Below are 26,455 nucleotides of genomic sequence, written 5' to 3' on the forward strand. Positions count from 1 at the left end.
AAGCTGAACACTAGCTTATTACTAAATAAAATTATATATTAAAACTTGATTATTTTCTTTACAAACAGATTCGAAGTTCTTTACGAGCAATTTGATTAACTTTTTTTTTTATATAAAGTAAAATTATGACTAAAACATCTTACATTATAACAAATCCATGAATCATTACTACAAATTGATTATTCGTATTATTAATAAATTATAAATTATTAAAATTTATTCAATTTAATGTAAACTATATATATATATATATATAAAAGTATGCATATAAAAATTCAATATTATATATAGTAAAAAATTGATAAATTATAAATTATTAAAATTTATTCAATTTAATGTAAACTATATATATATATATATATAAAAGTATGCATATAAAAATTCAATATTATATATAGTAAAAAATTGATATGTATATTCACAGTATAAAAGGGTTTATATAACAAATAAAAAGACGATTTTTTTTTTCTTTAAATTTTTTTGATGAAGACTAGTAGTCAACAAAAATTGACCGCTGACTTAGCAATTCCCTTCCTTTTTCCATGTACTTGAAGAAAAGTTGATTTCCACATTTATATAAACATCATCCAGCCTTACTTGTTCGCTACAATAGCCTCGCATCTCAACCTACGTACAGATAGAAACTCATGGAGAATTCGGCCTTTTTTCGCTTTTTCGCATTGCTGTTGTTGCACTGTTTTATGGCTAGCTTAGCTGTGGCAGTAAGAACCAACATCACCACAGACCAATCAGCTCTTCTTGCTCTCCAAGCCAATATCACTGATGACCCTCACAAATTCTTGGCAACCAACTGGTCTAGCTCTATTTCTGTTTGCAACTGGATTGGCATCACTTGCGGTCCCAAACACCTTAGAGTCACTGCCCTGAATCTCTCTCACATGGGTCTCACAGGAACCATTGCTCCACATGTGGGAAACCTATCGTTCCTCTCTCATTTATCCTTTGAAAACAACAGTTTTCATGGCTCTCTACCCAACGAGTTGGCTTCTTTGCGTCGATTGCAAGTTGTCAGCTTTGGATCGAACTCCTTTTCTGGAGTGTTACCATCGTGGTTTTGGTTCTTCCCTAAGCTTCGAGAGTTGTATGCTAATAACAACCGGTTCAATGGTACTATCCCAGTAATTCCATACACCATATCGTCACTGCAAATAATTCATCTCAGACAAAACATACTTTCAGGTTCCATGCCCTTCATTATCTACCACTTTTTATCTTGAATTATTTTATTATAGTATCCACCATTCTGTTTTTTTTACTTTTTCCTCTACGGAGAATATCTTATGTATTAAATATATATACACCATTTCTTTTATAGCATCTAAATATGCTAAACGCTTATGAAAGAGAATATATGTAATGCATGAGATAATTGTTGGTTTAAATTGACATTAGTTAAATATAGTAGAAAATAAATTAACACGATAATATGGTAACGGTGGGCAAAACTTTCACATAAAAATTCTTAACGAGTGATATATAGGTCACAATTTCTAAATATTTTATTAAATTGAGATTACAAGTTTAAGAAATCTTATTCAATTCCAAATTGCTGTCTATAGTAGAACCTATCAATCCTAGCTTAAAACTCCAACCCAGTTGGACTTTCTTCTTAGTAAACTTTTTCGATTAGCATGAATATACAAATTGACATAGCTAACTTCAAGGTGCATGAAGCTATCTTTCGATGTGACTAACTCTCCACAATCATTTGACATTGTTGCAGTAGTTGGTGCAAAGTTCTTTGCAGTAACATAATCCAATGATAAAATAAAGGCTCATAATCTATTACTAGTTAAGCTAAGTCTGTTAGCTCTTGATCGCTTGTATGATAATTTTTGAAAATTTTCAGGAAGGATACCAAGAAGTTTAGGAAACTGTACTTCCCTCAAGATAATTCACCTGGATGATAACAACTTTACAGGTATGGCGATAACCACTTCAATGTCAATACTACTTCCCACTTTGCTCAAAGAAGTAATGTTGGGAATTTTAAAAACTATTAGGTTAAATGATTTAGTATATCCGATATATTATGCTCTCTTCTCACGTAAAAATGAGTTTAATCTATAAGTTATATACATGAAACTTACTTTTATGTAAGAAAAAGGAATAGTAGTACATTAATTGTATGAAAAATTTCTCTTTCAACTAGCGTGGTGGATTTTGTATACACATGCTATTGTGGGTTTTGGAAAGACCACAATAATTAGAGAATAGTAAGTAACAATTTTCATGTTAGTCACCTTTTTTCAAAGAGCAAATGTTATATGTATTACAAGTTTCACTACAAATTTGTTGCAAACTAAATGTTGGTTTATGGTGATTATGCAAACAAGAGTACTAGTACTGGAGAGTGGAGAGTCAAGCTTGTACAAAAAAGAAAACCCGAATAAAGGCTTAATAGGCGTAAACGTGATGAATGACATGTATAATTATTTTTTGACATAATATAATGCATAATTTGTTAAAAATTTTGAAAATAATTTGTTCTCTCTAAAAATGAAGCAGTTCTATATAAGTGATTTCTATCCCTTTGTCTCTTCAAATATATGATTCTATTATTTTGAGTGTATTCTTTTTGAGATGGTCTATATTGTTCTAACTTTTGCCATACTATGTCATGTTTTCCTCAATTTTTTTTAATACAGCTAAACTTTTAAGTTTTAAATTATTATTCCGAATTCTCATTCTCTTAAGGAGAATATTTTGATGGTAAAAACTCATCACAAAATTACAATATTATATTAACTAAAACTAAATGAAACCAAAAGGCATGCATGAAAGATTGATAGACTTCATAATAATTTATTAATAAAAAATTGGTAGACACATTCAAATACTTAGTTGTGTTTTGATATACACGCAAATTCCCACTTCCAAAAAAATTAAGGGAGAGAGATGGCTTGTGATTGAGAATTTTAATAAATAAATAAATAAATAACCAGAATGTATCTATCCAAAATAGAGTTATGAAAACACAAAAAATCATCAACCTAGAGTAGAGTTGCAGGAAATAACAAAAAAAAAATTCCACCTAAAGAAAGAAATATATATATATATATAGAGAGAGAGAGAGAGTAATTAGGTTTTTTTGTGTAGAAAAAATATGGATTGAATGAGATAGAGAATAGAAAATTTATAGAAAAGAACATGGGGAGTAAAAGAGTCCAAATAGAGAAAGAGGAAGGAATGAAGGAAGAGTAATAGTAAAGTAGAGAATGGTGGGAAGAAAAAGAGATAAAAAGGGAGGGGAAAGGTTGGAGGTAATGTAAGTTTAAGCTAAGGATTAAGGAATAATAAAGAGAAGAAAAGTCAAGGAGAGAAAAGGAATTAAAAATAGATGGATGAAGGAATAACAAAATTGTTATGCTTCAGTTATATATTATATATTTCACAGATTGATTATATAAAACTCTTTAGACTTTGTATTTTACATTTCCTAATAAACTCGTTCACATCGGTTATTAAATGGGAGGTGATGTGGTAATAGAGGTTTTTTTTTTTTGGAAACCGGCCATAACTTTCATTCATTTTTTCAAAGATAAAGAATCGTGATACAATGCTTCCAAGGCTAGTGGAGGAGAATCTTGAAGTGGTGATAGAGTACTGAATCAAGGACATTTTGTTCTGTCACTATGTTAAAATATTGATTCTACAAAAGTTAAAACTTTTAGGAAATTGTGAATTTATTAATTTAATCTAATGAATATGATGTAATACAATTACATGAGTTATTGAATAATGTGAGGTTACAATTTTTAGGGTCAATTTTTTTTTTTCTTTTTTGGAAAAAAGGGTAAGAATTTAATTGAAAAACAATATAACCAAAGATATTGTTTGTAAATAAATCATTAAGAAAAACAAAAGAATCAAAATTAAATAATTCATAATAAAAATTGAGTGATATGACCTCAATTTTGGAGTCTTTTAGTATAGATCTGGACCCAACTTATCTTCAAAAAGGTGCTATAAATCAAATTTCTAAGATATAGATTGACAGATGGTGGCCTTGTAGTAATTCAAATGGCAAACTTTGGCAAACATACTACTCATTTTCATATATGATCTTTGCGCTATGTTTCCGACCGTATTATGACCTAAAATTTGTTAGAGGTCCTTAAAATGGTAAAATTCATAAATAAATTTGTAGAATTTACCTTTTTTATTTAATATGCATTTAGCACATGTATTTTGCGTCGAGTCTAACTATTAAGCGTTAATCCAAACTAAAATCAAAAGCAAAACTATAAGAGGAAGAGAGGAGTTATTATTAAGAATCTTTTTTTAAAACAAATAAATTCGTCAACATATATAACTACAATTAGCTATTTAAGATTCTTATCTATCATATAATTTGTTAACTACGAGAATTCAATTTTCTTTATCTTTTGACTATTTCCCGTTAAAATGGCGGACCTACTTATCATATTTTAGAAAACGGGGTACAAAAGTTTTTTATTTTGTTTTATTTATTTTTTTGGGTTTGAGTGGGTACGTTAGGTACGTACTGGGTACAAAAAGAGCACTAATTTCTACACGTCCAACATTCCAGAGGTGGCTATGAACCATATTTTTCGAATTACATAGCTTTAGGAAATTAGGATTCAAGTAAAGGCCGTATGTCCACACGGACTAAACTCATAAACTTCCATCTACCCCTTAATAGATTAAAAATGGATCATCTGTTTCTTTCTAATAAGGCCCTAATTAATCACAACAATAACCACTTTGTCTTCATGTGAAACATGAGCAACCTTATTCTTTTGAGAGAGGGAGGAGAGAGAGAGATATCATATGTGGGAAAAATATGGATGGAATAGTTGAGAGAATAGCAAATTTATAGAAAAGAAGATGGGGGAGAGAAGAAAATAAAATAAAAGGAAGATGAAGGGATAGAGGAAATGTAATAGTAAGGTAGAGATTAATGGGCAGAAAAAGAGATAAAAGAGAGGGGAAAGGTTGAAGGAAATGTTAGCAAAGTAGGGAATAATATGAAGAAGAGTTAAAAATGAGAGAGAGAGAGAGAGAGAGAGAGAGAGAGAGAGAGAGATCATATGTGGGGAAAATATGAATGGAATAGTTGAGAAAATAGCAAATTTATAGAAAAGAAGATGGGGGGAGAAGAAAAGAAAACAAAAGGAAGATGAAGGGATAAATAAAATGTAATAGTAAGGTAGAGATTAATGGGCAAAAAAAGAGATAAAAGAGAGGGGAAAGGTTAAAGGAAATGTTAGTAAAGTAGGGAATAATATGGAGAATAAGAGTTAAAAATGTGAGAGAGAGAGAGAGAGAGAGAGAGATAGAGAGAGAGAGATGTGGGAAAAATATGGATTGACTAGGAGAGGGAATAACAAATTTATTGAAAAGCATATTGGGAAAAGAAGAGAAAATGATGGAGGAAGTGTAACTAAGGTAGAGAATAATGAGGAGAGAGAGATAATATGGAGGTGAAATGTTGATGGAAGTGTAATAGTAAGGATGTGATTACAAATGAAGAAAAGTTAAAAGTGCGAGAGAAATTATTGTAAATAGGTTGATGACATGACATGATGAGAGAGTAGAAAAATTAATTGTTAAGCTTTTATTATTAACTAGCATATAACCCATGCAAACATATGGATGCATTTAAAATTAAAAAAAAATTATTATAAAAATATAAATAATTATTCAAATTATTTATTAAGCTTTAGGAAATTAGGATTCAAGTAAAGGCCGTATGTCCACACGGACTAAACTCATAAACTTCCATCTACCCCTTAATAGATTAAAAATGGATCATCTGTTTCTTTCTAATAAGGCCCTAATTAATCACAACAATAACCACTTTGTCTTCATGTGAAACATGAGCAACCTTATTCTTTTGAGAGAGGGAGGAGAGAGAGAGATATCATATGTGGGAAAAATATGGATGGAATAGTTGAGAGAATAGCAAATTTATAGAAAAGAAGATGGGGGAGAGAAGAAAATAAAATAAAAGGAAGATGAAGGGATAGAGGAAATGTAATAGTAAGGTAGAGATTAATGGGCAGAAAAAGAGATAAAAGAGAGGGGAAAGGTTGAAGGAAATGTTAGCAAAGTAGGGAATAATATGAAGAAGAGTTAAAAATGAGAGAGAGAGAGAGAGAGAGAGAGAGAGAGAGAGAGAGATCATATGTGGGGAAAATATGAATGGAATAGTTGAGAAAATAGCAAATTTATAGAAAAGAAGATGGGGGGAGAAGAAAAGAAAACAAAAGGAAGATGAAGGGATAAATAAAATGTAATAGTAAGGTAGAGATTAATGGGCAAAAAAAGAGATAAAAGAGAGGGGAAAGGTTAAAGGAAATGTTAGTAAAGTAGGGAATAATATGGAGAATAAGAGTTAAAAATGTGAGAGAGAGAGAGAGAGAGAGAGAGATAGAGAGAGAGAGATGTGGGAAAAATATGGATTGACTAGGAGAGGGAATAACAAATTTATTGAAAAGCATATTGGGAAAAGAAGAGAAAATGATGGAGGAAGTGTAACTAAGGTAGAGAATAATGAGGAGAGAGAGATAATATGGAGGTGAAATGTTGATGGAAGTGTAATAGTAAGGATGTGATTACAAATGAAGAAAAGTTAAAAGTGCGAGAGAAATTATTGTAAATAGGTTGATGACATGACATGATGAGAGAGTAGAAAAATTAATTGTTAAGCTTTTATTATTAACTAGCATATAACCCATGCAAACATATGGATGCATTTAAAATTAAAAAAAAATTATTATAAAAATATAAATAATTATTCAAATTATTTATTAAAAAGAAAAAAGCATGTAACACATGCATACATATGGATACATTTAAAATTAAACACAATTTTCATCATAAAAATATAAATAATTAGTCAATTTCTTTTTAGAAGTACATGTATTTAGTCACGTATTAAAATTCTTACCTAAATTTAATATTATTTATGATAATTTTTTTTCTAATTTTTAATAAGATAGAACGTGTGGTTATTTTTATTGAATACATGTGATTGATTTTTATTTTTTTTGTTTTATAGTTTATTAATATTAGAGTCTTAGTATTTTACACTCATTAACTCACTTGTTACAAAGATTAAAAAAATTAAGTGGACACATAGCACAAACATAAGTAGATAATTATGGTGTGGTTCCCATATAAATTTAGACAAATTGTGCAAATTTGGATTCTAATTTTAAATTATAATTTAACTTTCTCTAAGCTTTATTTATTAATATATGTGTGTGTGTGTGTGTGTGTGTAGATTGATTAACTAGTTGTAGACCCACGCGATGGGTGGGAATATATAATTATTTTATAATTGTGGTATAATGTATAATTTGTTCTCTAAAATTTGTTAAAGATAATTTGATCTTCCTAAAAATTAAACAATTTCGAAATTCATTTTTCATATTTCTACCTCTACCAATATATCACTCTACTATTTTGAATTTGTTTGATTGATATTATTCATTTATGAGGTTGGTCCATATTTTTCGAAATCATGTTATAGTGTACTATGCTTTTTTTTTTTTTTTTTCTATACAACTAAACTTTTTAAGTTTCAACTAAATTATTCAAAATCTTCATTCTTCTAAAGGAGATTATCATGATAATAAAAACTCATAAAGAAATATTACTTTTTAATATTACTCAAATAATTGATAGGCACATTCAAATGCATATGTTGTTTCTTCTTTCTATCTCTAGTAATATATCATTCTATCATTTTGGGTGTGTTTGATTGATATTATTCTTTTATAAGATAGTCTAAATTTTTCAAAATTTTGTTATAATGTGCTATGTTTTTCTATTATTTTTCTACACAACTAAACTTTTTCAGTTTCAACTAAATTATTCAAAATTTTCACTCTCTTGAAGGAGATTATCAAGATACTAAAAACTCATAATAAAATTACTTTTTAATATTACTTAAATAATTGATAGGCACACTCAAATGCATAATCAATATTGTGTTTTGATACAAATTCAAGTTCTTACTTCCAAAATAAATAAGTATTAATTCAAACAAAAATCAATCCAAAACTATAAGAGAGCTAGAAAGAGAGACTACTTGTTATGGAAAACTCAAAAAATACAACACCAAAACGTATTAACAAAAGATAGAGTTATAACAAACACAATGATTTATCAACCTAATTAAAGTGGAGTTACAAGAATATATATATATAAAAGTTTCACTACAAATTTGTTGCAAACTAAATGTTGGTTTATGGTGATTATGCAAACAAGAGTACTAGTACTGGAGAGTGGAGAGTCAAGCTTGTACAAAAAAAACCCGAATAAAGGCTTAATAGGCGTAAACGTGATGAATGACATGTATAATTATTTTTTGACATAATATAATGCATAATTTGTTAAAAATTTTGAAAATAATTTGTTCTCTCTAAAAATGAAGCAGTTCTATATAAGTGATTTCTATCCCTTTGTCTCTTCAAATATATGATTCTATTATTTTGAGTGTATTCTTTTTGAGATGGTCTATATTGTTCTAACTTTTGTCATACTATGTCATGTTTTCCTCAATTTTTTTTAATACAGCTAAACTTTTAAGTTTTAAATCATTATTCCGAATTCTCATTCTCTTAAGGAGAATATTTTGATGGTCAAAACTCATCACAAAATTACAATATTATATTAACTAAAACTAAATGAAACCAAAAGGCATGCATGAAAGGTTGATAGACTTCATAATAATTTATTAATAAAAAATTGGTAGACACATTCAAATAGTTAGTTGTGTTTTGATATATATATATATATATAGAGAGAGAGAGAGAGAGAGAGAGAGTAATTAGGTTTTTTTGTGTAGAAAAAATATGGATTGAATGAGATAGAGAATAGAAAATTTATAGAAAAGAACATGGGGAGTAAAAGAGTCCAAATAGAGAAAGAGGAAGGAATGAAGGAAGAGTAATGGTAAAGTAGAGAATGGTGGGAAGAAAAAGAGATAAAAAGGGAGGGGAAAGGTTGGAGGTAATGTAAGTTTAAGCTAAGGATTAAGGAATAATAAAGAGAAGAAAAGTCAAGGAGAGAAAAGGAATTAAAAATAGATGGATGAAGGAATAACAAAATTGTTATGCTTCAGTTACATATTATATATTTCAGAGATTGATTATATAAAACTCTTTAGACTTTGTATTTTACATTTCCTAATAAACTCGTTCACATCGATTATTAAATGGGAGGTGATGTGGAAATAGAGTTTTTTTTTTTGGAAACCGGCCATAACTTTCATTCATTTTTTCAAAGATAAAGAATCGTGATACAATGCTTCCAAGGCTAGTGGAGGAGAATCTTGAAGTGGTGATAGAGTACTGAATCAAGGACATTTTGTTCTGTTACTATGTTAAAATATTGATTCTACAAAAGTTAAAACTTTTAGGAAATGGTGAATTTATTAATTTAATCTAACGAATATGATGCAATACAATTACATGAGTTATTGAATAATGTGAGGTTACAATTTTTAGGGTCAATTTTTTTTTTCTTTTTTGGAAAAAAGGGTAAGAATTTAATTGAAAAACAATATAACCAAAGATATTGTTTGTAAATAAATCATTAAGAAAAACAAAAGAATCAAAATTAAATAATTCATAATAAAAATTCAGTGATATGACCTCAATTTTGGAGTTTTTTAGTATAGATCTAGATACATATGGATACATTTAAAATTAAACACAATTTTCATCATAAAAATATAAATAATTAGTCAATTTTTTTTTAGAAGTACATGTATTTAGTCACGTATTAAAATTCTTACCTAAATTTAATATTACTTATGATAATTTTTTTTCTAATTTTTAATAAGATAGAACGTGTGGTTATTTTTATTGAATACATGTGATTGATTTTTATTTTTTTGTTTTATAGTTCATTAATATTAGAGTCTTAGTATTTTGCACTCATTAACTCACTTGTTACAAAGATTAAAAAAACTTAAGTGGACACATAGCACAAACATAAGTAGATAATTATGGTGTGGTTCCCATATAAATTTAGACAAATTGTGCAAATTTGGATTCTAATTTTAAATTATAATTCAACTTTCTCTAAGCTTTATTTATTAATATATATGTGTGTGTGTGTGTAGATTGATTAACTAGTTGTAGACCCACGCGATGGGTGGGAATATATAATTATTTTATAATTATGGTATAATGTATAATTTGTTCTCTAAAATTTGTTAAAGATAATTTGATCTTCCTAAAAATTAAACAATTTCCAAATTCATTTTTCATATTTCTACCTCTACCAATATATCATTCTACTATTTTGAATTTGTTTGATTGATATTATTCATTTATGAGGTTGGTCCATATTTTTTGAAATCATGTTATAGTGTACTATGCTTTTCTATTTTTTTTTTCCTATACAACTAAACTTTTTAAGTTTCATCTAAATTATTCAAATTCTTCATTCTTCTAAAGGAGATTATCATGATAATAAAAACTCATAAAAAAATATTACTTTTTAATATTACTCAAATAATTGATAGGCACATTCAAATGCATATGTTGTTTCTTCTTTCTATCTCTAGTAATATATCATTCTATCATTTTGGGTGTGTTTGATTGATATTATTCTTTTATAAGATGGTCTAAATTTTTCAAAATTTTGTTATAATGTGCTATGTTTTTCTATTATTTTTCTACACAACTAAACTTTTTCAATTTCAACTAAATTATTCAAAATTTTCATTCTCTTGAAGGAGATTATCAAGATAATAAAAACTCATAATAAAATTACTTTTTAATATTACTTAAATAATTGATAGGCACACTCAAATGCATAATCAATATTGTGTTTTGATACAAATTCAAGTTCTTACTTCCAAAATAAATAAGTATTAATTCAAACAAAAATCAATCCAAAACTATAAGAGAGCTAGAAAGAGAGACTACTTGTTATGGAAAACTCAAAAAATACAACACCAAAACGTATTAACAAAAGATAGAGTTATAACAAACACAATGATTTATCAACCTAATTAAAGTGGAGTTACAAGAATATATATATATATAGAGAGAGAGAGAGGAGAGAGAGAGAGAGAGAGAGAGAGAGAGAGAGAGTACTCATTTTTCCAAGAGAAAAAGTGAGAGAGAATAATAGATTTATAGAAAATAAGATGAGAAGAAAAAAGAAAAAAAAAAGATATAATAATAAACACCAAATTATCTAAGTCACCTATGTAATAAATAACATTATATTCTTATATACTATCTTTAAAAATGCAATATGATAACATTTATGAAATCAAATAAAATAAAAAAGATGCCAACTTAAAATACAACACTAAATCATATCAACCTAAAGTAGAGTTTCAAAGAATACAAAATTAATCCACCTAAATTAGAGATGCAAGAAAAAAAAATCCACCAAAAAGTGAAAAAAAAAAAATTTGAGAGAGAGAGAGAGAGAGAGAGAGAGAGAGAGAGAGAGAGAGAGAACTAACATTTTTTGTGTGTGAAAACTATGCATAGAATAGAAGAGAGAATTGCAAATTTATAGTAGGAGGATAGGAATAAGAAGAGTAAAAAAATGAAGGAAGATAAAATGATAGAGAAAAAGTGATATTAAAGTAAATAATAGTGGGACATAAAAAGGTAAGAAGAGGAGAAACGTCAGAAAAAATGTAATAGTAATTTGTGAATTAATAAGAATAAAAATAATTAAAATGAGAGAGAGAGAGAGAGAGAGAGAGAGAGAGAGAGAGAGAGATGAAAATAGATTAATGATGTGGCTTAATAGAAGCGTAATAACACTAAATGCTACCATTAGCTTTTTGATATGTAATAATATATACTTCCTCTATCCCACTTTTTTTGTCCTCTATTCTATTTTGAGATACCCCAAAATATTGTTATGTTTCTAAAAACAAAAGTCATTAATTTACTAATATTTCTATTATACCCCTATTAATTTACTAATTCAATTTTTTGATAAATTTTTTTAAGGGTAGTTTTGAAAACTTATACTTTTTAAAAAATAGACAAGACAATAAATGATTTTTCCTTAAAAAGTTTAACTTTTCAAACATGACAAAAAAAGTAAGACGGAGGGAGTATTAATTAACATATATAGATAGGTATAGATATATAGTGCAACCTTAATTGTTAATTTTGTGAGCTTGTCAAAGGTGCTAAATTGTTAGATGCAACCTTTTAATGATAGTTGTAATTAAATTTTCTCATATACACAGGATGCATATTTTAAAGAGAATTCAAAATATTTATGATTTTTTTTACTAATGATTTTTTTTTTTTTTTTTTGGAGTTATTCTGGTAGGTGAAGTACCAGTCGAGATTGGGAATCTTCAAAATTTAAGGGAATTAACTCTCGCCAATAACAGTTTAACTGGTGTCATCCCAAATGCAATCTTCAATAACTCAAAAATTGAATTCATTAGTCTATACATGAACCAACTCTCAGGCCATCTTCCATCCAGCATAGGCAATTGGCTTCCAAATCTTAAGGTGATTTACCTATGGGATAATGATCTAAATGGAACAATCCCTCACTCTATCTCAAATGCTTCTAAGCTCACCGCATTAGAGTTGGGTATGAACTATATTTCAGGGTCTATTCCTAATACTCTGGGAAATTTAAAGCATCTGGATCAAATAAAGATATTGGATACTTTTTGACAAAAATTTTAATCAAACTTGTAGAGTATGGATCCCTAGGGATCATTTCCACGCGGGGCGATGTGTATAGTTATGGCATTTTGTTGATGGAAACATTCACAAGAAAGAATCCTACTGATGAAATGTTTGCTGGAGATTTGAGCCTAAAAAGCTGGGTAAAACAATCGCTACCCCTTTAGTAATTAAAGTTATAGATGCTAATTTGCTGGAGAAAGGTGAAGTGGATTTTAATGCTAAGCTGGATTGTATGTTGTCCATCTTGGAATTGGCCATGGATTGTTAGCAGAGGCACCTGAAGAAAGGATAAACATGAGAGATGTCATATCAAAACTCAAAAATATCAAATCAAAGTTTCTAAAAGATGTCGGAGAAGATTGACAACAGAAAATGTCTATAGTAGTGTTTTTTTTTTTTTTTTTTTTTTTNAAATGAGAGAGAGAGAGAGAGAGAGAGAGAGAGAGAGAGAGAGAGAGAGGAAAATAGATTAATGATGTGGCTTAATAGAAGCGTAACAACACTAAATGCTACCATTAGCTTTTTGATATGTAATAATATATACTCCCACTATCCCACTTTTTTTGTCCCCTATTCCATTTTAAGATGCCCTAAAATATTGTTCTGTTTCTAAAAATAAAAGTCATTAATTTACTAATATTTCTATTATACCCCTATTAATTTACTAATTCAATTTTTTGATAAATTTTTTTAAGGGTAGTTTTGGAAACTTATACTTTTTAAAAAATAGACAAGATAATAAATGATTTTCCCTTAAAAAGTTTAACTTTTCAAACAGGACAAAAAAAGTAAGACGGAGAGAGTATTAATTAACATATATAGATAGGTATAGATATGTAGTGCAACCTTAATTTTTAATTTTGTGAGCTTCTCAAAGGTGCTAAATTGTTAGATGCAACCTTTTAATGATAGTTGTAATTAAATTTTCTCATATACACAGGATGCATATTTTAAAGAGAATCCAAAATATTTATGATTTTTTTTACTAATGATTTTTTTTTTTTTTTGGAGTTATTCTGGTAGGTGAAGTACCAGTCGAGATTGGGAATCTTCAAAATTTAATGGAATTAACTCTCGCCAATAACAGTTTAACTGGTGTCATCCCAAATGCAATCTTCAATAACTCAAAAATTGAATTCATTAGTCTATACATGAACCAACTCTCAGGCCATCTTCCATCCAGCATAGGCAATTGGCTTCCAAATCTTAAGGTGATTTACCTATGGGATAATGATCTAAATGGAACAATCCCTCACTCTATCTCAAATGCTTCTAAGCTCACCGCATTAGAGTTGGGTATGAACTATATTTCAGGGTCTATTCCTAATACTCTGGGAAATTTAAAGCATCTGGAGAGGCTCAACTTAGTCGACAATTTGTTGACCAGAGAATCTTCAAATCTAGAACTGAGTTTTCTTTCATCTTTGACAAATTGCAAAAATTTGACAACTATAGTGCTAGCAGATAATCCATTGAATGGCACCCTTCCAATTTCCATAGGAAATTTCTCTACTTCTCTTAAAGAATTTGTTGCTTTTGATTGCAGCATAAAGGGCAACATTCCTATAGAGATTGGTAATTTAGGAAAGTTGATGGCTCTACACCTAGAGGACAATGAATTGACTGGACCTATTCCAACAACAATTGAAGGAATGAAACAACTCCAAGGTTTGTATCTTCAACACAATAGATTGCAAGGAGTCATCCCCAATTGACAACAGAAAATGTCTATAGTAGTGTTTTTTTTTTTTTTTTTTTTTGTGCTTTTTACTAATTATGTTTTGTAAATCATGTTATTGGCTTACTGCTACTCTTAAAAAGACCTGTTCGAGTATAGTTGCTTAAAGCATTGTGTGAGAACAGTAATGTTGAATGGTATAAGATTGACTATATATATTAGGGGCATCAATTTACCCAATCCATACTATATTTATATATATAATAATGGTTGTCCTATAACTGTTGTTCATTGTGATTTGAAGCCCAGCAATATTCTACTAAACAAAAATATGGTTGCACTATTTCAAAATTATTAGGTGATGAAGATTCTATGACCCGAACCATGACGCTAGCCACTATTGGTGATATGGCACCAGGTGAAGTATCAAGCTTATAATTCTTTTTTGTGGGGGGCTAAAATTCAATTTTATGTTTACACACACAAAGCTTTCATAAAAAAATAATATTAATAAGCTATTTATTATACCATCAAATAAAAATTTTGGATACCTTTTGACAATAAATTTTAATCCAAATTGTAGAGTATGGATCACAAATGATCATTTCCACACGCGACAACATGTATAATTATAGCATTTTGTTGATGGAAATATTCACAAGAAATAATCCCATGGATGAAATGTTTGCTAGAGATTTGAGCTTAAAAATTTGGGTAAAACAGTCACTACCCCCTTTCAGTAATTAAAGTTATAGGTGCTAATTTGCTAAAGAGAGGTGAAGTGAATTTTAATGCTAGGCTGGATTGTATGTTGTTCATTATGAAATTGGCTATGGATTTTTCAACAAAGGCACCTGAAAAGAGGATAAACATGAGAGATGTTCATAACAACAATCAAAAATATCAAATCGAAATTTCTGAAGGATGTCTGAGAAGATTGACAACAGAAAACGTCTATAGTTTTTTTCTTGTTTGTGATTTTTACTAATTATATTTTGTAGGTTATGCTACTCTTAAAAAACCTATTGAAGTAGAGTAATTAAAAGCATTTGTGTGAGTACAGTAATGTTGAAGAATGTATGATTGACCTAATCTATACTACATAAATAATAATGAAAGAATTGCATTTAATTTTGCAAAATTCTTATTGCGCCACATCATTACTTTTTTCTAACAATTCAACCTTACATGGCTTGTAGCTCTCATTAGGGAACATCCATCAATTATATTTGCACCATTTACATTTCAGAAAACGTCGTAAAAGAAGAGAAAAAAGATTCCTTAAAAGTAAAAACTTATATTTCCCATTAATATGCAGAAACAAAATCCTTCTCTAAGTTAAGACCAAGACTATTCAGGGTCGGCCCTACGCCTAGGCCATTTAGGCAATCGCCTAGGGCCCCTACTAAAGAAAGGCCCCAAATTTTGGGGCAAAAATTGAAATATTTTTTTTTGAGTTATAAGAAAGAAAAAGTTTTGAATTTTTCCTCTACTTTTAAGAAGTTCCAAAGAATTGAATAATGCTAGAGAAAATACAGCTTTAAATATATAGGGCTTACAAATATGTATCGCTAATCACAAGAAATAATTCAGATAAGAAAATGCTATAAATACTATAAATTTTACTTCAAAACCTTTATAAATTGATGTGACAATTAATATGACTTGTGGACGTCAACAACCTATTAAATACATTTTTAAATTACTTTTTATGATTGATGATACATCTTTATAAGCCTCATGTTGTAAAATTTATAATATCTCTAACATCATTCATTCAATTACTTATTTATTATCTTCTTGAAGTGTTACTAATATTCATTGCTACATCGTTTATAAGTTTTTTGTAGTAAATTTTTTTATAGCTTTAGCATTTCTTCAACAACAACAACAACAAAAAAGAAAAAGAAAAAAAAGAAGCATATTACAAGATAAAAAGAATGGATTTTTGTTATTAAAAAAATTATGATATTAAAAACTAGTTAAATATTATTTAAATAATAACGAAAATGCCTCAATTAAATATATCGCCTTAGGCCTCAAAGTTTGTTAGGACGCCCCTGCTACTATTCAGCTTAATTGAGCCCATTTTCTATTTCTCTAAAAACTATAAATGAACATAAGAACATGACTTCCCTACTTTTTCCTTCCTTTTACCTTGTCCTCTTCAAGAACACAGACTATACGTAGATTTACTAAAAAAAGAAGACATAGATTTAATAGTAATGAAGTACAAGATGAAGAGGTGTATGAGCCACCACATTAGACACGACCGATCCATAAACCCCATGCTAGTGGATGTCTAGACCACTTCAAAATTTGAACACAAATTAAAAACAAAAAACAATTATAGTTTCATGCATTTGTTTTATCACTTTTTGCTCTCCCAACCATTACAAGAGCAAAACAGAGTTGTCCTTTGTTTATACCAGAAGAAGGAGCATCAGAAGCTTGTTCGCCAACCCGGAATGACCAAACTTGCACTAAATCACCTATCTTGAATTTATTTGACTTCAAAACTTTGTTCCAATAGGTCCTCAGTGCATATGTTGAACTCATGTTTCCAGTATCCTTTGGCATGTCCCACTGCTTCAAAACTATATCACCAATCTTGAGATTGGGATCGATTAGTCGTGCTGGTATTTCTTGCCCTGCTCTAAGCTCCTCTTTCTCTTCCTCAGTCAAGAAATCCATCCTCACTATTTGTCTCAAAGGTATCGACAACCGATTGTTACCCTCAGTTAAGTCAGTCTTGAACAGGGACTTTTGTATTACCAACAATTCATCACGCCCATCCATTGATTTGATCACATCCTGGAACTCTTTGGGTAGATAGAGAGGCGGGTTCTGACATGGTATCAATTTCTTGATTGGAATCATGTTCTTCTTTTTCTTGGCTTCCAAACACAAACCCCAATCTTGATCATCCCCATCAGTACCGAATCTTTCTCGCTTTCTTCTACCATTGTTTCCATGTGCCTTAACAGGAAAAGCAGAGCACATAACCTTTTCTTGGACAAAAACTGAGTTCTTGAGTGCGTTTTCTTGCACAAGAATTGGATTCTTGAGAGCCCTTTCTTGGATCAACCTTTGAAACTTGTTAAATTTCTCAATGGCTACACATGAAACCTCAACCAAGGCGTCAAAGTGATGCCAATTGGGAGCAATGGTATGACCCTCCATATCATGATGATTCAAGTCCTCCAACATAGACAAAAACGCCTTCTCCTTCCTCATCTCACTTCTCATTGTTGAACCCAATCAGAAGCACAATAATAGTAATTAAACACACAAAGAAACAAAGGAAACTATGGCTTTTCTTTTGTTTCCTCAGGAGAGAAATAGCAACTTGATATATGTATCAGTTTAGAACACGAATTCCTAATCCCGCTCTGGGACGAAGAGTATTTAAAAGTTAAAACCCATGTGACCGCTATACCTGAGTCGGTGGTAGTAGCGCTACGACACACCGTTTTTAAAATTGCCTGGTTAAACTGCAATTTTAATAGCAGTCAACAAACGACAGGTCGGTTACTTTGGCATTATAAATCAACAACTTTTACCACGTGCCGTATTGAAGATGAATGATCAATGATGTGGGTGATTTTTTTGAGTGTCTAGCATTGAAGGTTTTTTTTTTTTTTTTTCTTCTTCTATGTATTAAAATAAAAATAAAAATAAAAAATCAAAAAATACCATTTTTTCTCCTACATGTTATTTTTAGGGTTGGGATGGTATCTCATGTGCTAGGCTATAGAACATCTCTCTCATGGACCTATTGTAGATATATATATATATAGTATAATCAAATTTATTTGAAAAAAGAAAATGTTCTTTATTTAAAATTTTAATTTAAAAGGTAGTGGCTTTATTTATTTGTAAAAGGGAAGAGAGAGGTAGTGTCTTTTTTAATCAGATAAAAGTATATATATATATATATATATATAAAGGAGAGTTTATTTGATTAGAATAAAATAAATATATAATGGAAATTTCTTAGTTTACATTATACTAATAATGTAATATTTATATTGTAAACTAGACAAATATATACAATGTTCTACATATTTGTAAAAATGTACAATTTTATACACTTTTTACAAATCTGTATACATTTGTTTAGTTTACAATGTAAGATTTACATCAATAATACAATGTAAACCTAAAATAAAAATTTATAATTTTCATGACTTGCACTTGACTATCTTTCCATTTCCTTTTGACCTCCCAATCAGTTTATAGGCACTAGCAACTTCTTACAGCCTCTTAGTGAAGGTGCAGACCGCTTAATGTTACATGCAAAATTAATACTTAAATGGTCTGTACTAGTGTTAACACTCTTTTATCCCTGGCTTTGGTACTACCTACTGGAATTGGAAGCTCATGGGAGCTAAGGAAGTCGCAGCTTTTCTTTCCTATGTTGGCAGCAAAACCTCCTGTGAGTAGTTCAGAGTTTCTGTTTTGTGAACTTCAATTTGGGATTTTGTGTTATTGGTTTGGTTGAATATAAAATGTGTTTAGGGACTTCATTTCCACTGTGGTTGATTATATATATATGGGTGAGGGTTCAAATTTTGTAGGGGTTTAAGTTTAAGTAGGTAAACTTGATCAGAATGTGTACTGTGTTGAAGACTTAATTTTGTTTGTCGGACAACGGTTCAAACTTCAAATTCCCCCTTCCTATATATATTGAATTATCGCCCCCACCGCCAAAAAAAAAAAATCTGTATTTTTTTAAATCACGTTTTGCTAATTAATTTTTAGAAATGTTGATCTCTATAAAACATTAGGTTACCTAAAGATAGACATTAATGATTATGTGCTATGTCAAAAACATGCACTTCTAGTTTGAAATATCTTAACCAAGCAAGCATTAATTTGATGAAGTTAGAAATGGATTTTAAGGTTTTAATTCTTTTATGTCGTTTAGTTATTTGATCTCTTAATAATTGAGGTATAATTTGGGGTTTGTTACATTTTTTTATTAAAATGATTTAACTGAAATTGAATGTTGTAAAAAATGTTAAATTACAATTTTTGTCATTCAACTGTTTGGTAAAGTTCAATTTGGTCCTCATTAGTGTCAAGTATTAATTCTGCCAATTTAGTTTCTCAACTTTCAAAACCAAGTAAAATAAATAAATAATTTGACATCAAATCAAATTCATACTTGAATCTTTCCTTAGAAAAGTGGGATGAGTGTGTGTGATTTAAGTGGGATGAGTGTAACTCAAATAAATTGGAAAGAAATGCCAGTGAAGTTGGTAGTAGCAGTCAGGAAAACATGTATAGCATATATTATAAGGAAATAAAGTTATTCGTGACAACATAGTTCAAACCATTTGTCCATTGTAGACAATAATTTTTATTATTTCTATTTTATGGTAAGAAGGGAGGTGATGAAAAATGATCTCTAGATAGGACAAATTGCCCGAAAAAAGATACACCTAGCCTCAATTAGTAGGAATGAAGGCTTAGGTTTGTTTAGTTCGATGATAATATCCAAGAAACCTAATCCAAGGAAAAGGGCTTGGGTATTAGTACAGCCAAATTGCATTTTTGTTTCTAATGTCTCATGCTTTATTGTTATTGTAGTTAACATAGAGCATATATTATTGACCTACTAAGACATTTTATTTTTGTGTATCAGATGGTGAAATTTCAAACACAGATACCGAAAGTCCAGAATTTCAAATAGCAATACAAACCTTCTGTACAGTTGAAACAGTGGAATATGGTCTAAAAACTTTCTGCCCTCCTTATTTCTTACAAATGTCATATTAATGCTTCATAAGGCACTACAAATGTTTATGAATTCAATTAAACTAAATGCAAAATATAATACACTATGGATTTGTAAAACAAAACAACTATATATAATACCGGAAAATAGCAAATAAGTAGAAATTTAATTACAGCCATGAATCAAGTAAAGGACAAAGTTGTGAAACAAAGAAAAATAAAGAAAAACCAAAACGAACCTGATTGGCATGGATTTTTTTCTTTTTCCCCAAATGTGAAGTGAAACAACCAAAATGACCCAGTTTTGGAAATAACAAAAGTGATCAAAAAATGATTATTTATTTATTCTGGATTCTATCCGGTAATCCATTCAAAAAGATTTTCAATACTGTAATTGCAATTTGCACAAATCATTAATGATCCATACTGCTAACTCTCACCCTATTATGATAAAAGGTTGTTAAATCATTTTTGCATATAAGAAATGAAAAACGATAGCAATAACATTCAAGAAACACATTAATTCAAGAATAAAGAGTGAATAATGTAGAATTCCCCTTTATTCTAAAGGAGAGGAAAATTCAAAAAGAAGTACTAGACTAGGGATGGTAATTTTTTTATGGCATTAATTATTTCCACGGGTAACAAATATCATATTGGCCACTCTTATGATTGAAGAGACAAGGGCCACCCTCTTTTACATGAGCAATCGTGTTTGCATCGATGTCCATCTACGTGATGGTGTAGAGCCCCAATAATTAGGAAGGAAAACAAATTCAAATGTGCCACCTTTAGAGAGTGCATGGACTCCAAGATCGTCGTTCTTGGATTGGCAATGGAGGTTCAAGACCAAACCATTTTCCAAATCATTAGAGATTTTCATATGTACCTTAGCTGGAAGAAGTTCTCATTCACACGTAGTTACCAGCAAGAGAAGTAGCAATGATGCTAATCTAATGAAAGAACTCATGATGTTTTGCTGATTGAGATTTTTTGTTGGTGGGAGATAACTAAATGTTTTAGATTGGTCTGTCTTTTTGCGGTCTTATTTATAGGGCTACTTCTTCAAGGTAGCTAGCGACATTTCTATGCTATAATTTAGGTACATAGCATTCATTTAGGAGTAAGTAGTGAGAAACGTTTAGGAAAATATTTTCCTAAATTCATTTAGGAAAATATGGGATGCCATTTTGGTTGATTTCCGGTTATATAGAACTTCGGTAGGAGTTGGAGGAGGTCACTGAGGTATTGAGTTATGAGGCTAAGTTAGAAATTTCTGGGTGGGTGAAACACAGAATTCCCGGTTTCAATAAATTGGTTGGGTTGTCAATGACTTGACATGAGAAGTTGTGCATTGCTCTCTTACAAAGGCTAGAAACTGAGATGGAGGCAACCAATGTATTACACCGGAAAGTAATGGGTAGCCAAAAAGTGGCTAAGTCCAAAAACAAGGGATGTAGAGAGCTGCGAAACTTGATCTCTTCAGTGAATTATGATGGGAGATAGAGGATTGGTCTTGTGCTAGTGTCAGTAGATGGGGATATTTTTGTGTTTATGAAGATAAAAATGATTTCGTGGAACGTTAGAGGTTTAAATGATCCTCAGAAACGACTTGTGGTGAAGAATTTGTTGCGGGAGTGGAAGTGTGATCTTGTTTGTTTACAAGAGATGAAAATTGCTAGCATGGATAGATAGCTGGTTTGTAGTTTGTGGAGCTGTCCTTATGTGGATTGGGCTGTTTTGGACGCTGATCGGACTGCTAATGGTATTTTGATTATGTGGGATAAGAGGGTTTTGGATAAGGTGGAGGTTATGGTTGGTACTTTCTCAGTTTCGGTAAAGTGGCAAGGGGTGGGGGACGGTTTTATATAGGCTTGCTCAGGAGTTTATGGTCCAAATGAGAATAACGAGAGGGGTCACATGTGGGATGAATTGGTAGGTATTCAGTAGTATTGGAGGATATCGTGGTGCTGCTTTGAGGATTTTAATATTGTTCAATTTCCTAGTGAGCGTAGGGGTGAGACACGTTTGACCTTAGCTATGGAAAAAATTTCTGAATTTATTGAGGATCTTAACTTGATTGATTTGCCTTTGGAAGAAGGTAGCTATAAATGGTCAAGTGGTACTGATCAACCAGCGATGTCTAGGATTGATAGAGCGTTGGTCACTCCAGATTGGGAGCAACATTTTCCAAATGTTATTCAGAGGATTTTATCCCGTCCTAGCTCATATCACAATCCAATTCTCTTGGAAGCAAGGGGAATGGCAAGGGGAAAAAGTCCGTTCAAATTTGAAAATATGTGGTTGAAGACGGAGGGGTTTGTGGATAGAGTTCAATCCTAGTGGAATCGGCATTTGTTTGTAGGTACACCTAGTTTCGTGCTTGCCAAAAAATTAAAGGCTCTGAAAGAGGACATTGTGCAATGGAATCGCTAAGAGTTTGGTAATGTAGAGCGTCAAAAGAAACAATTATTGGAGGAGTTGAAAAAATTAAATGCTAAGGAAGGGGATTTTGGTCTCACTGATGGGGAGAAATGTCATAGGGCAGATTTGAGGTCCCAAGTGGGGCATCTTTGTTCCTTGGAAGAAATTTCCTGGAGGTAAAAATCTAGGATGTTATGTATAAAGGAAGGAGATAATAACACCAAGTTCTTCCACAAAATGGCTAACTCTCATAGAAGGTATAACCATCTGAGGACCTTGGAGGTGGATGGGGTGGTTTTTAAGGAGGAATTCGAGGTAACTAATCAGGTAGTATAGTTTTATAAAAATTTGTACAAGGAGTTTGAAGGGTGGAGGCCTTTTGTGGAGGGTTTGGAATTTGATCGTATTGGGGATATGGAGAGGGTTTGGCTTGAAAGGAAGTTTGAGAGGGAGGAGATATTTCAAGTCGTAAGTGACTTGGAAAGGGACAAAGCTCTAGGTCCAGATGGGTTTATTATGGCGTTTTATCATCATTGTTGGAGAGTAGTGGAGAAAGATGTATTAGCGGTCTTTGAAGAGTTTTTTCAACATTGTAAGTTTGAAAAATCCTTTAATGCTATCTTCATTGCCTTAATTCCTAAAAAGAACTGGGCCTCTAATATTAGAGATTTCCGGCCTATCAGCTTGGTGGGGAGTGTGTATAAAATCTTGACTAAGGTTTTGGCAAATCGTTTGAGAATTGTCTTAGATCAGTTGATCTCTGAGACTCAGAATAGCTTTGTGGGTAGGAGACAAATCCTTGATTCGGTTTTTATTGCAAATGAGTGTGTGGATAGCCGAGAGAAGAGTAGGGTTCTTGGAGTCATATGTAAACTTGATATTGAGAAAGCCTACGATTATGTAAATTGGGCGGCTTTGTTGGATTTGTTGAATAGAATGGGCTTTGGAGTGAAGTGGTGTAAGTGGATCTGTACTTGTATATCACAGTTCAGTTCTCTGTTTTGATTAATGGGTCTCCAACTAATTTTTTTGGTAGTTCAAGGGGATTAAAACAAGGGGATTCGCTATTTCCTATGCTATTTTTGATTATGATAGAGGTATTTAGTAGGATGTTGAGAAGAGTGGAAGGAGCTGGCCTGATCCGTGGTTTTAATGTTGAGGGCAAGAGGGGTGGTGGGGAATGTGTCTCACATCTATTGTTTACAGATGATATTATCCTATTTTGTGATATAGATGTGGAGCAAATTCTTCATATTCGGTTGTTGTTACTTTGTTTTCAAGCGGAAACAAGTTTGAAGGTTAATGTGCACAAGAGTGAAATGGTTCCAATAGGGGAGGTTAATGATGTGCATGCCCTGGCTGAAATTTTGGGTTGCAGAGTTGGAACATTGCCTATGTCTTATCTTGGCATGACGTTGAGGGCTTTGCATAACTCCCCTTCAATTTGGAATCCTATCTTGGAAAAAATTGAGCAGAAATTAGCCGGGTGGAAGAAGTTGTATTTGTCTAAGGGGGGTTGATTAATGTTACTCAAGAGTATGTTATCTAGTCTTCTTACCTATTTTTTATCGCTATTCACCATTCCTACTTATGTGGCTAATAAAATTGAAAAGTTGCAAAGGGACTTTCTATGGGGTGATAGCAAGACTCATCTGGTAGGATGAAATAAAGTTTGTGCGCCTATAGCCAATGGTGGCTTAGGGATAAGGAAACTTACTACTTTCAATAAGGCCTTATTGGGGAAATGGTTGTGGCGGTTTGGGAAGAGGACCAGTTATGGAGGAGGGTGGTAGCTTCAAAATATGAGGAAGAATGAGAGGGAAGGGGGGAATGGACCTCAAAGCTAGGTAGGGGAGCTCATGGGTGTGGATTGTGGAGAGGTATTTACGTGGGAATGGAGGATTTTAGTAAAAATTGTCAGTTTGTTGTTGGATTGGGGAATAGAGTGAGATTTTGGCAAGATGGGTGGAATGGGGATCAACCATTCCAATTAGCTTTCCCAAGGCTGTATGGTATTGCCATTGATAAAGAGGTATCTGTAGAAGCTTCTTTGTCAAGGCAGGGGGAGGAGGTTAGAAGAATTTGGGATGTCCATTTTATTCGAGAATTTAATGATTGGAAGATGGATGAAAGGCTGCATTTTCTTCGTATATTGGGAGCTAATACTCCTCCAATGAATGTTGGAGACCGGATGAGATGGAATTTGAAGGCTAATGGGGATTTTGACATCTGATCATATTATAACAAATTGCGGGATTCTCCCTCAATTATCTTTCCCTAGAAAGGTATATAGAGAGTAAAGGCCCCTAGGCAAGTCTCTTTTTTTGTTTGGTGTGCAGTTTGGAATAAGATCTTAACGGGTGATAACTTGAGATTGAAGAGATTGAATTTTGTGGACTGGTGCATTATGTGCCAACATTGTGGAGAGACAGTAGACCACTTACTTCTTCATTGTGGGATGGCTTATCGGTTATGGAGTTTTGTCTTTATAACTTTTGGTTTATCTTAGGTTATACGTAGATCGATCCCAGATTTGCTTTTTGGCTGGTGGAATTGGTTGGGAAAGCATTCGTTTTAGATTTGGAACTCAGTTTCGTTGTGCATCCTATGGTGTATTTGGAAGGGGCAGAATCGGCGAACTTTTGAGGATTTGGATAGTTCCGGTGATCAGATGCTTGCTTCTTTTAGTAGGACTCTTTTTGATTGGTCTCGAGCATGAGGACTCACGACTAGTGATTTCCTCTATTCTTTTCTTAGCTCTCTTTCTCTTTTGTAATTATTATATTGCTTAGTTCTCTTTTATGTTTTTTCTCTGTTTTCTTCTTTTTGTATTTCTGGGTTTGCTCTATGTTATTCATGCATAGAGTAGCTGTTCGTACATATAACATTCTTACTTATCAAAAAAAAATACACACACACATATAATTATTATTACTAGCATTCATTTAGGAATAACGTTTCAAATTCAACCACCGCACACCCTTGGCGCGATAGTCACTCCACAAATATAAGTACTCGTGGAGTAGGGGGTTCGAGTATCTAGGAAGGAGTTTTAGACACACATATACTTATATTATGTTAGAATAGAATTTCTATCTTGTATTAAAAAAAAAATTTCAAATTCATTGCTTTGAACAAAAAGGTTAAAAAATGCAGATTTCTAGGGATGTGTTTTGCTTCGTTCCATTGATTTTGTTTGAAGGATTTGGCTTACCTAACTGGAATCTCTTTTTGTTTTAATGAGAAACTGTTACATCATCCACTAACTAAATAAAATGTAAAGATTAAAACCCACTATCACTTGTCATTGTATATTTAAAACAAAATGATGTGTCCAATTAAAAAATAACTGGAAGTAAGCTAAACCCTTGTTAGAAACATATTTTGATGATACATTAATGAATACTCTTAAGACAATTGTTAATAAACCATATTATAAAAATTATAACACCATTTCTATAAGAAGGATGACACCACTTCTATAAGAAGTGTTATGTTAACGGACGCAGAATTTTTTTTTTCAAAATAGCCAAATCCCTTAAACAATTTCATTAGTTAACAAGGTTTTGAAACTATTTAGCAATCTAACAAATCAAGTACAAAGAACTCGATTTTGTTATGCTAGTTTTTGCTATAAAACTCGAGTGTGAGACACTTGATTTCCAAGTGCAATTTCAAAGAGCAAAATCAAGTATCAAAAACTCGATTTGTTATATTGCTAAATAGTTTCAAAACCTTGCTAATTAATAAATTTGTTTAAGGATTTGATTGTTTTGAAAAAAAATCCAAGGACGCACTTATTGCAATTTTTTTTTTTTTTGAAAACCACTTATTGCAATTATTAATAAATAAGTTGAATAAAAAATCACATCAAAGAAAAAAAGTTCAATAAAAAGTCCCATAAAAAAAAAAAAAAAAG

At 31.2% G+C, this 26,455-nt stretch overlaps 1 protein-coding gene across 1 annotated transcript; it reads left to right on the forward strand.

Moving 5' to 3' along the window:
- The first annotated feature begins 647 nt into the window (after positions 1 to 647).
- LOC111986014 (putative receptor-like protein kinase At3g47110) lies at positions 648 to 14,407 on the forward strand. Its single transcript, XM_065767254.1, has 4 exons — positions 648 to 1,128; positions 1,871 to 1,942; positions 12,319 to 12,591; positions 13,716 to 14,407. Exons 1-4 carry the CDS (start codon positions 648 to 650, stop codon positions 14,405 to 14,407), a joined length of 1,518 nt encoding a protein of 505 aa, XP_065623326.1.
- The last annotated feature ends 12,048 nt before the right edge of the window (positions 14,408 to 26,455 follow it).

Source organism: Quercus suber, unplaced genomic scaffold, assembly GCF_002906115.3.
Source record: "Quercus suber isolate HL8 unplaced genomic scaffold, Cork oak 2.0 scaffold_786, whole genome shotgun sequence".
NCBI classification, from domain to species: Eukaryota; Viridiplantae; Streptophyta; class Magnoliopsida; order Fagales; family Fagaceae; genus Quercus; species Quercus suber.

What these genes read in the sequence shown, in the direction of transcription:
- LOC111986014 (XM_065767254.1), top strand. Translation starts at nt 648, where the DNA reads ATGGAGAATTCGGCCTTTTTTCGCTTTTTCGCATTGCTGTTGTTGCAC. An exon ending in GGATGATAACAACTTTACAG is followed by an intron (nt 1,943 to 12,318) that starts GTATGGCGATAA and finishes TTATTCTGGTAG; the next exon opens with GTGAAGTACCAGTCGAGATT. An exon ending in GCTCACCGCATTAGAGTTGG is followed by an intron (nt 12,592 to 13,715) that starts GTATGAACTATA and finishes TTATTCTGGTAG; the next exon opens with GTGAAGTACCAGTCGAGATT.